The 12,054-nt window shown below is 42.1% G+C and overlaps 1 protein-coding gene across 1 annotated transcript in view; it reads left to right on the forward strand.

The window, feature by feature from the left end:
* Positions 1-10,407, forward strand: part of FAM124A (family with sequence similarity 124 member A) — a 43,187-nt gene extending 32,780 nt beyond the window's left edge. Inside the window, exon 4 of the mRNA XM_085060527.1 lies at positions 4,739-10,407. Within this exon, the coding sequence (XP_084916653.1) occupies positions 4,739-5,536 (798 nt within the window). The 3' untranslated portion in view covers positions 5,537-10,407. The remainder of the gene's footprint in view (positions 1-4,738) is intronic.
* The last annotated feature ends 1,647 nt before the right edge of the window (positions 10,408-12,054 follow it).

A 12,054-nucleotide genomic window follows, 5' to 3' on the forward strand; every position in this document is an offset into this window, starting at 1 on the left:
CACTAACTCAAATAAGAGATTTTTACTTGTTTTTCTGCAGTGTAAGGTACTGTATCTTTTGTTAGTCCAGTTAAGTTCCATGGCATACTAGGATCTCTTAAGACTCTATACACTCAGCAGAAATTTTTGGCTGAATATATTTTGTGTCACAAAGCACCCAACTTTCCTAGTTTTGTAAACATACTACAAGCCACTTTTCAAAGAGGTTCAGTTTTAAAATCTGTGTACTTTGCCTTTTTGATATGCTGTAGTTCTGACTACATTTTGCCTTTCAAGTAAGACTTATGATGATACTGAGGACTAATCTCTGCTGCTTTTTCTTGTGTTGATTTTTTTTTTCCTGGATCAATTCCACTGGTTTTAATACAATTAAACAAACACTATCGCACTCCTGTTGAGCAAGACAGGGAAAATCTGGGCTCAAGTTGGTGATGTCATTGCTGTGCTGGCTGGGTCCTGACCTCAGCAAAGCCTTGCTGGCAGTTGTTAATGCAGATAATGCTTAAGGAGATCTCTATCTGCTTTCTTAAAAAGCAGATAACTCAAAATAGACTGCAGCAGCACTCACGGATTTTTTTCCATTAGGTCCAGGCAGCCCAAGTTGAAAGTGCATTTCTGCAAGGTTTGCCCCAAGTTCTTTATGGCATTCCCGGATATTCATCATGAAATTCTTCTGCAGCCCATTGTAAAACACAAAGACTCTAAATCCCTCCAGGCTTCACAAAGATTTGTGCAGAGATTATAAATGAACAGCAGATTAGCGACAGATGAAAAAATCTTGTTCTGTGAGAGAGCTAATCTGTTCAGTCAGTGGCTGGGTTTGCTGCACGTCTTTGCTGCAAGGGCTGACAAATCTATCTCCCTGCATTTGGAATTTTGGTCAAAATCAACGTGTCACTTTGGATCATGTCTTTGTCCTCTCAGATGACTGATGCCCTCTCTGGCATCTCTCTGGTGCTGGTGCCTGTTGCAGGCAGCATGGCTGTACCAGGCAGGGCTCTGCCAGGCAGCAGGGAGGCAACAGGCAATGCTGAGAGCATTAGCAACCCGTGAGAAGGCTGATGATGAGGACGTGGAAAAGAAAAGAATTCAGAAAAGATGCAACTGTTTTCAAAGCCAATGGCAGGATTAAGGAGGCAGAGAAGCCTCCTCAAAAAATGAAGAGGAGAGGTGACATGAGCACACAGGCTGTGCCATGCCAGGGTGGCACAGGGGAGCACAGTCGATGGCCTTGGCACAGCACTAGGACCTAGTTTTGCCTGACTTTTAATCCTGGCTAAATCATTGAATCCCCTCTGTGATCTCTGACAAGTTAGAGAATGTAGATATAGAAAAGTCTTATTAGTCCACGTAATCCAGTTCTCTGCAATATAGGATTAGCCTGTAATCTTTATTCACTAGTATTTCATGGGATGGAACTTCTGACACACTACCTGTAGTACAGTGTTCTACCTGTAGTACACTACTGCTGCTTGTACTCTCTGGTGTTCTTACAGCCAGGAAAGTCTTCGGTTACATTGCTTTAAGATTAAAGTGTTAAAATAGTATCTCCCTATTATTTCCCATTTCTGGCCATTTAATGAAGAGCAGCACTGGAAAATAGGTCTTCTAAATCTTAACTCATCTGAAAAAAAATGATTGGGCTGAACAGTTCCTCCTATAACAGAGCTGTTCAGAAATAAGCTGTATTAGTGATGTCACTTAACCTACCCTGCAGGCAGACATTCTGGGTTCATACTGTGCTTGCCCTCTTCTCCTCATCATCCACCATTGCCTCCTGCCAGGCCAACTGGGCTTGACCAGGAGCTCTGACCCAGGAGCAAAATTAACAGCAAATACCTTGCATGAAATGAAATGCCTCTATCTGTCCACAGGGGCATTAAAATAACTAGGAAAAAAAAAGTTTAAAATAGCAAAACCCAAAAACTAATGTCTTAGTTAAAGTAGATTGTCAGCTACAGTCTGTGTTCTCACTGTTGTTGATGGGTGTGTACTCAGCACAGCCCAAGGACATAGAAAGCAATTCAGCTAACTAACCAGACACAAGAATTTTTTCAGGGGAAGCTGAATTGCTCTCCAGACCCCACTGGCTGTATTAACTAGACAGCTAAATCCTATTCATGATGGTCTGTCTGACATACATGTGGTAGGCAGGTGGTATGGCCTGCACAAGGTAAAGGCAAGGCTTTTGCACTGCCCCCGGAACTCTCTGCAGTGCAAGGACAGATCTGTTCCCAAAAGCCTTGGGTTTTCAGCTCCAGTTTTGTCCAAGTTGCTAGCAGTGGTCCCATCCTTACCTTTTCACAAACAGCACTTTGCTTGGATCCCTCATTTCTGTGAATGTTTTATTGCCAAATTATCAACTAAATCTCCAAAAACACAAGTACAGCATAAAAATAAGATAAGGTGAGGCAATCCATTATTTTCTTTCTGAGAAGTAGTGTTCTGGAGGTGCTTCTATTGATTCACTGAGCATGGTGGTTGAATTCATGTAGTGTATCTGATAACAGAGCTACTGCAGAGAAAAAAAAGTGGAACCTTTGGTTAATGCTAACAAAATATAATGAGGAGTATTTTCTTGGTTGAACACATCAAAAGAGTGCCATGTTCTGTTCGTGGACTATCAGCATGTCAAATTTTTATTTCTGGGTTATCCAAAAATGTCTTCAGTTAAGAAACAGCTGTTATGTTCTTCATGGACAAGTCTTTTATCCTGCTGAGCAATTTTTAAACAAATCAGCTCACATATTGCACTACTAATACTATGTGTAGAGGTCTAACATGATTTCTGGCTAATGTTTTGTTGACAATTGACTCATTACATTTGACTATTTGCGCTCGATTTCTTCATTAATTCATATAATTCTTTATGACATTAAGGGAACAGCTTACTATATTACACAGAAATAGGTTATGAATTAACACACCTAATTACGGATATATATATATATATATGTATGTATAGTATATACATAGTATATATAGTATATACATATATATAGTATATATAGTATATATATATATATACATATATATATATATATGTATAGTATACGTATGTATATATATTCAACTACAACATCTAAATGAACTTTTGTGGTTTGGCTGTCCTATAATCTCTTGCAGGCGATTCTGAATGAGCAAAGCATTTTCTGCAGATGTGAAAACCCTTTTTTGCCTATAAAATCACTTCAATAAAAACCAGAAGATGGCTATGACAGATCTGGGTCACTAAGACAATGTGATGTGCACTAGCAAGATGTTAGAAGCAGCAATGTACGGAGCCATTTTAGAGATGGGATACAAAGAACCTCCTTGGTTGCCAGGTCTCAGCTCTTTCTGTCATGTCATATAATCTCTTTGGTAAAATAAACAAGCTCTGTCTTTATCCATTACTCGCCCCAGAAGACTCTTCTTCTCTTGTTATTAGAAACCTTTTATTAGTTTGTGGTTCCATTTTTTTTGTGGATAGTTCATCTTATTTTTTTTCTTCCTGAGGCTCCATCTTTTTTCAGTTCAAATTTATTCTTTTTCACATAGGTGTGATTGGAGTCATGTGCAGCATTCTGCTTGAGGCCATAGCAGTGTTGTCCACAGTGCTTTTTTAACTCACTTGAGACTGTCCAATATACCATGTTGTCACAGTCTTGTCACTTCAATAGCAGAAAGAGATCAGGATACCCAGTTCTTTTTCCCCTCTGATTTCCAACTGACAAGTCCCGTAGCTGAGATTATTGTTTATTCTCAAGAGTATGATCTTACACTTTGTCCCATTAGCTCCTGTCCCTTTTCAGGCAGAGATCAAGTGTTTTGTATTACATGAGAAATTCCAGTAAGAAAACTTTCAATTAAACTTTTTGCAAGGCAAATTTCTAAAAGCCTCACTGAAATAAGTGGGAAGGTGCAAAACCTTCTGAGTGCTCAAACACAGTTCAATTACCCAGACATCAGTGTCCAATTCCATAGGAAACCCATCCAGCTCCTTCTTGAGAAGGATGTTGATTCACCATTTGTAACAGCTGCTTTCCCTGTTCAAATGCTTGACTATCTGATGGGTAGGCAACTGAATCCTACCCTAGGACTGAGATTCAGCTCCAGATTTAGATCATAACCATCAGTTTAGGTCTTCAGTCTAGGTGTCTACAAGCAAATTGAATGTGTGTCTGTAATGTCATGGTGAGCTAGTTAATAGAGCAAGTGGGTTCTAGGGTGCTCTGCTCAGCTAACTAGGTGAAATGTGAAAGAGTTGAAAGAAGTAGTAAATTCCCATCAAGAAGACAGAATGAGCTTTCTTGCTGAAGGCATTTTGATGTTTCAAAAGAGGGCAAAACAAAAAAAAAAAAAAAGTAAGGAAGAAATGAGAAATTATATCATATCGTTCTTCTATTTATTTTTGTTCTTAAGCTGTCCACTAAAGTAGTAATGTTGGAAGACAGAATATGAATTAATCTGAACAAATCAATAGGAAGTGAGGAATTCAAGCTAGTGTAATTCAGCCCACAAGGCAAGGCTTCTCTACCATTTATTCTTATTGTCTTCGAGGCTCCTTATGTAAATATTTGGCATTTTGGCAGAATGGTTTGACTTTGTTATTGCAGTGAAACATTTGCTGCAAGCATACTGGCTGAAGTCTGCTTCATAATTATTTGCAGTAACAACTCAGCAATGGAGACTTAGGGTTGTAAAACTGCCAATTCTGTATTAATGTGATCTTCTTTTCTCCCTCTCCCGGCTGCAGCAAGCACACAGTTGGTGTAGGAAGTCTGCAAAGCAGAACCAGCAACCGTATCCATCTGTGTCAACAGATTCCCACTTCACCACTCTGCCAGCCTTTCTTCCTCAGAGCCACCGATCTGTCTCTGAACAGCCACAAGAAATGGGTCAAAAAAAGATACACCACACGAACAGCCTTGGTCATTATCTTGGTTTCTCCCAGCAGGACTTGAGACACAGTGATCAAGGAGACTTCACACCTAGATCCAGGAGTGCCTCCAGCATTTCCTGGTCATTTCAACGAAGCAAGTCTCTGTTCTGCTTGCCCACAGTGAACTCCTCTTCAGCAGCAGAGACATTTCATTTTAGTGAACCATTTCAATTTTTAAGTACTGGGTCACCTGCAACCAGGTTGAAAACATGGAAATGCAGCCCCAAGCTTAACATTGATGACTTGGAGGGTGCCCAAGAGACTGATGTGGACACAGGGATGAAGCTATCCTTCTCAGACCTGTCTGTGGTTTCTGCACACTCTGCCCTTAATGGATTTTGTAGTGAGCTGGAAGACTCCCTTCCATCCCAGAAACAAACTGTCAGTAGGGCTAAACGGGCAGCCACCAGTGGAAGGCCTGTATCAGCCATGTGCAATACCTTTGAGTCAGTTGATGGCTCACTGCCTTCTCTGTCAGAATGGTCTTCCAGCTCTTTCATGTCGACTTCTTTCTCCAAGCAGCACAGACACCCCTTGAGAGCAGCTCCATGTTCTCTGGATGATCGTGTTTGCCCAACTTCACCAGTTAATGAAGAAGAATTTTACATCTGAGGTTTCTGTGTCTTATACTTTCCAGAGCAAATGTGTTCTGCTTGTGACTGACGGCAGTGGGTCCACCTTGAGCTTACAGAAGGTTCCTTGCTGAAGAAAATACTCAGAACCCTCTGAGACTGGCATTGCCAAACTAGGTACAGTAAAGAAATCTGAGATTGCACCCTGTACCTTTGTACTGGAGGATATGATCAGCACAGAGGCTTTTCCACTGCAGTGCAATATGGATTTTTTCTCACTGACCCTTGGACTGGTGATGAAGGAAATGCCAGAAGAAGCACATAATATTCCATTTTAATTTGGCAGAAAATGAAGACTGATTTCTGACACCAAACTGCTTTAACTTTTCTGAGAAATTCCCTTAACTCAAAAAAGATGGGAATAGAAAGGGGTCTTATTTCCTTTCACAGGTTCCAAAGGCAGCTCCAAAGGCAGGTCCCAGCAGCACAGCTCCAGTAGGGTCAGGAAAGAAGTTTCTAGTGAGGAGACACTGTTTCTTCCAACCTCTGAGAGCTGGCAGCGGTGAGGTGGGACAGAATCACACAATCATCAAGGCTGGAAGAGGTCTTCAAGATTGTCTAGTCCAAGTGTCAACCTAGCACTACCATAATCACCTCTGAACCACATCCCCAAGTGCCACATCCAGACACCTCTTGAACACTTCCAGAGACTGACCCCACCACCTCCCTGGACAATTTATTCTAAGGCCTCACCACCCTTTCAGTGAATAATTTTTTTTCTAATATCTAATCTGAACCTCCCCTGGTGCACATTAAGGCTGTTTCCTCTTGTCCTTTCACTCAAGGCATGGCAGAAGAGACAATCCCCACTTCACTGCAACCTCCTTTCTGGTAGTTGTAGAGACCAGTGAGGGAACCCCGGAGCCTTCTTTTCTCCAAACTAACTCCCAGCTCCCTCAGCTGTTCCTTATCAGACTTCTGCTCCAAAACCTTCCCCAGCTCCATTGCCCTTCTCTGGACACTCTCCAGCACCTCAGTGTGCTTCCTGAATTGTGAGGCCCAGAACTGGACACGGGATTCACTTGAAAGGTGCAGCTTTCACCAATGCCAAGTACAGGGGTCAATCACTGCCCTGGTCCTGCTGGCCACACTATTGCTGATCCAGGCCAGGGCACCATTGGCCTTCTTGGCCACCTGGACACACTGTGGCTCATGTTCAGCCAGCTGTCGACCAGCACCTCCAGGTCCTTTTCCAGCCACTTTTCCCCCAGCCTGTAGCAATGCATGGGATTGTTTTGAACCAAATGCAGGACCCAGCACTTGGTTCACCTTACTGAACCCCACGAGAGTGTCCTCGGCCTATCAATCCAGTTTCTCACAATGCCTCTGCAGGGCTTTCCTACCCTCCAGCAGATCAACACTCCTGCCCACATTGGTGTCATCTGTGGACTTACTGAGGATGCACTCAATCTGCTCTTCCAAATCATCGATGAAGATGTGAAACAGAACTGGCACCAGTATTGAACCCTGGGGAGCACCACTAGTCATCAGCCACCAGCTGGATTTAGTTCCTCTCACCACCACTGCTCTCTGGGCCTGGCCATCCTGCCAGTTTTACTCAGTGAAGAGTCCACCCAACCAAGCCATGAGCAGCCAGTTTCTCCTGGACAGTGCTGCAGGAGACAATTTCAAATGCTTTCCTAAAGTCTGGATAGACAACATCCACAGACTTTCCCTCATCTCCAAAGTGGATCTTGTCCATGCTGTAGAAGGAGATCAGGCTGGTCAAGCAGGACCTGCTTTTCATTAACGCATCTGGGTGGGCCTGAGCCCTTGGTTGTCCTGCATGGCCCATGTGATGGCACTCAGGATGATCTGCTCCATGACCTTCCCCAGCGCCCAGGTCAGGCTGACAGGCCTGTACTTCCCCGGATCATCTTTCCAACCCTACCTGTAGATGGGCATTACTTTTGCTAATTTGCAGTCAACCAGGACTTCGCCAGTAAACCAGGACTGCTGGAAAAAGGTTGAAAGTGGTTTGGCAAGCTCTTTTGCCATCTCCCTTAATACTCTCAGGTGCATCACAGCAGGGTACATAGACTTGTGTCCAATGGGAACAGAAGGTCATTAACCCTTTCCTCCTGGATTATGGGACTTTGCTCAGCTCCCCATCCCTAACTTCCATCTCTGGTTGCTGGGTATCCTGAGGGCAACTTGTTTTGGTGTTAAAGACTGAGGCAAAGAAGGCATTAAGTACCTCAGCCTTTTCCTCATCCCTTGACACTGTGCTACCCTCTGCATCCAGCAAAGAATGGAGACTCCTTAGCCCTCCTTTTGCTGCCAATGTATTAATAGAAGCTTCTTTGGAAGAAGTTTTACTCCTTCCCCAGGGAAGAGGAAGTTCCACTGTATCTTACTTTGACAGACCAGGATGCAGGAAGTGCCAAAAGGGAAGCCTTAGAGAACATTTTCAGCCCTCTCACCCAGAAAGCCCATCCTTTCCAGTTAGAAGGGAGCCCTCTGGACTGTTGTCCTTGTACAGTGGTAACCCAAGTAAACCATGTTTGCTACTTCTAACTCAGGCAATACATCTTACCTTTTTGGAATACAAACCAAGAAAGATAACCCAGCATTTTTATACATTGCTACACTATTAGATCCAAATAAAAGACAACTCCCTGTTTTTTAAGGGGTTGTTATTTTTCTGTTAAAAATAATTAATGCAGAAACTTATTCTTCATGTTTCCAGTGCGAGCATAATTCTTTCTGGGTAAACCATATTTCTTCTTGAATACCTCTCTCCAAACGAAAAACAAGTCAAATTTTGCTGGCTTTCAGAAGATGTTTTTAAAATATGCATTCTTGATAACCTGTCTTGCTGTAATTAATTTGGTGTCAAAAAAAAAGTAAGTAAAAAAGCTGCTAGTATGACAGCTAAGTACCTTCACCAGGATTTAAGTCGTATAAACAGATTTGATAATGCATATTCTGGAAAGTTACATTTTTGGCTGACAAGTGTCACTGATTACAGATCTGGTCGAGCAGGGAAACAACTGGGGAAATGATCATGTTAAAAGGTGTGTATATAATGCAGGATGTAACCTACATACAGGTCTAGATACTGATGACCTACCATTGTGGTGTGTGGAATAAAAACTCAGTCATGGAGAAAAATATTTACTATATTACCAGGTAATTTTGATCAAAAGAACTTTGGAAGGAAAAAAAATAAAGGTGAAAAAGTACACACATACTGTAAATAATAGTTACAAAAAGTGGAACAGCTTCCCTGGCCCATTTAAGTAAGTGCACGGTTTTTACAAATTATTCTGGAAGAAAGTCCGGGGGAAAATGAGTTCAGATTTATAGGGCAGGAACCCGCACCCGAAGTCCAGAAGAGGCCAGAGGGATAGTCAAGGCTTTTTTCTTTTGCTGTTGTTTTCTCCACACAGGAAAAAAGGTGTCAAACTGAAGTTCAAGTCTCCTCTCTGTGAGATGCTGTCATAGCATTTACCAGGGATAGACTTTGTCTTTTGTGCTAAACACAATGAATAAATAGGTAAATCTATTCAAGGTAAAGAGCAAAATCTTTTCCTGCCCTCTAAAACTGTTTAGGCTTACTGCAGTTTTGAGTCAACTGTTCTCTTTCTTGGACCAAAAATAGCACTACTGACGTATTTGTCATGGTGTGCATGTGTTTACCTGCTCTATGCTCCTTCAGACCCAATACAGCCTTTTCTCTGACTGTCATGACCTTTAGATCAAATTCCCCCCAGAACACAGTGAACCTTATTTATCTAAAGTTGTATTCCCATGTTATTGTTTGTACCCTGCCAAAATATATATGAAACACTGTGAAGTCAGACTAGCTACTTTTTCCATCAGCTAGCATTTCACCATACAAACAGGGATGCCTAGGACAGTCACAGATTTAAATTTATGCTTCATTGTTTTCTGTCATAATCATGGTATTTTCACAGTATTTTAATAATACAGATAACATTTGATCTCAACATGAAATAAAAAACTTGTTTGAGCCAATGTAGCTGTCTGATCCTGGCACTGGAACTCCAGATAAGTTTGGAGTTTTCTAATGGAGAAGAGGTTTTGAACCATCTTTCCACTTAAGGCATTCCTCTAGAAGAAGCTGCTGTTGCCTGCTGCAGCAGGAAGCACTGGTAATGGAGTGATGGAGATCCACAGGGAAGCACATCATGGCACAAGTGTCAGTCATGAGGTTCATGTGTATTAACCAGCAGCTCCACAAGCATCTCAGCTCCAGATTTTGCCATGTTAATCCTGATGGGAAGAGAGCCAAATGAGTGTCCACAGACTCTGAATTTGTGCTGTCCCCATTGGTTCTGTCTCCAAGTATTTCTGTTCTGTTTACTGATACCTAACTAGAGATTGAAGTTTTAATTGTTTACACTGATGGTGCTTGTAACCAAATCTTGTAAAAAATGAGTGTCCTACTGTCAGGAAAAACAGAGGTGATAGTACAGAAAAGTACAGAAAACTTCTTGTCTATAAAAAAGAAAGCCAGATTATTAAGCATGTTTCACTGAAGGTAGGCTTCATTAATTCTCTTCCCATTATTTAAGAAGGCACTCATCTCTTCAGAGACTTGAATATGCACAAGTTTCATGGCATTTATTTACTGTATTTGTTAAATTATGAACAATGTGTTTTGAAAACTGCAGGTTTTTCCTGAACTTTCTCCCCGTCTCACCCCAGAATGCACTGCTTTTGTGAAATAAAATAGAGATGAAAAGTCAGTTGTACTTAACTTTCTGCGTGTTCATTTATGAAGTATTGCAGACTTACAGAGTATTTTAACTAGGCCTCCAAAATTACTGCAGTGGCACAAGCTCTACGGCTTTTGGCAGTGTGTGTTGGTGGGATAATTACAAAATAAACACAGCAAAAATATTTTTATGTTGGACTCAGTTTTGCCTCTGCAGACTGGGTCTTTTGATTCTCGCTGTGGTGTTGTAAATCATTTTCTCTAGTAAAGCTGAATGATAAAATAGGAGCTGTGACACGTATTGGTAATCTTGCATGCTTAAATCCCATCTTGGTTTGTTTGATGTACATTGGTCTTCATAACCATCCTTTCCTTATTTTCATCAGTGTGTGGTGCTACCTATTACGCATTCCTTTATCCCCCCTACAGGATGTTGTCTGCATGTCAGCATTACATTGTATATGCAAAGTTGAGTACGTTTGGCTTTGCTTGGTTTTTATGGTTTTATGGTTTAATGTTGTGGGGTTTATATATCTTTTTATGGCACTTTTAGAGCTGTAGAAACATTAGGAGTTGGAAGAAGCCTCTGAAGGTTGTTTAGTCAAAAGCATCTGCTGAAAGAAGGCACAAAGCTGTTCAAGCCTCAAAGCTTTGGAGTTAAGTTGTTCAGGACCTTGTCTGGCCAGATTTGAAAATATCTAAAGGTGGTCATTTCACGGTCTCCCTGGGCAATGTGTGCCAGTGCTTACCCACTGTAATGGTGAAGAATTGCTTCCTGGTCTGCAGTCAGAATTTCCCATGTTCAAAACTGTAATCTTTCCCTCTTGTTTTATGGAGAACCTCTGAGAAATCCTGTCTCTGCCTTCTCTGTAATCCCACTTTAGGTGCTGGAAGACTGCAGATGCTCTTGCAGTCATGACCTTCTCACTCCCTGACCACCTGAACTCCCTCAGGTTTGTCAATATCGTTCTTTTACTGATGGTCACAAAACTCTACACAGATGTATGGATGTGGATGACGAGTGCACAGTAGGCAGGAAGAATAATTTCTGTCAACCTAATGGTGGCAGCTCCCTTGCTTATACCACCCAATATGCTGCTGGCCTTATCACTGCAAGGATGCCCCCCCCCCTTAGTCATGTTCAGTTTGCTGTTTACTGAGACCCCAGTTTGATTTTTCAGAGCTGCTCCCTAGGCAGGAGGTGCTTCCCCTTGTGCTGTCAGTCCAGGTTAGTCCATGCCAGGTGCTTTGACTTTTATTTAACTTGGTGAGGTTCTCACTGGCACATTTCTGCAGCCAGTGAAGGTCTCTGTGAGTGGAAGCCCTGCCCTTCAGTGTATCAGTCATGGCCATCATATTGGCCAGTCTTTCTTGCACTGTCAGTAGTAGCCCATCCAGCCCACTGGACCTCCATATGTCCAGCTCTCTGCATCCCTGACTCAGTCTTCTGGTGTGATTAGTAATTTTCTCCTTGAAACTTTGCTACTAGATACAGACACGTGGCAGGCCTAACAGAACATCTTGTGAGTGAAGATCTTGTGACTGAAGACAGAGGTTTTTCCAGTTGGCAGATTTTTCCGGTTACAGAAGGCAGGAATTTTTCTAGTCTGTCCTGGATAACTTCTGACTTGTTTACAGAAGATTCTGTCTTTCCTTCTTGATTGGTTGGGTTGTAGAAGATGCCCACAACAATATCCCTTCTGTTAGCTTCTCCTGACCCATGAGCTCTTGACTTTTTCACCCTCTGCTCCCTCACAAACATGCATGAATTCATGCCACTCAGTTGCTTAGAGCACAAACCTTAGAGCACCACC

Source organism: Lichenostomus cassidix, chromosome 1 (genome assembly GCF_008360975.1).
Source record: "Lichenostomus cassidix isolate B80296 chromosome 1, HeHo_3.0, whole genome shotgun sequence".
Lineage (NCBI taxonomy): Eukaryota > Metazoa > Chordata > Aves > Passeriformes > Meliphagidae > Lichenostomus > Lichenostomus cassidix.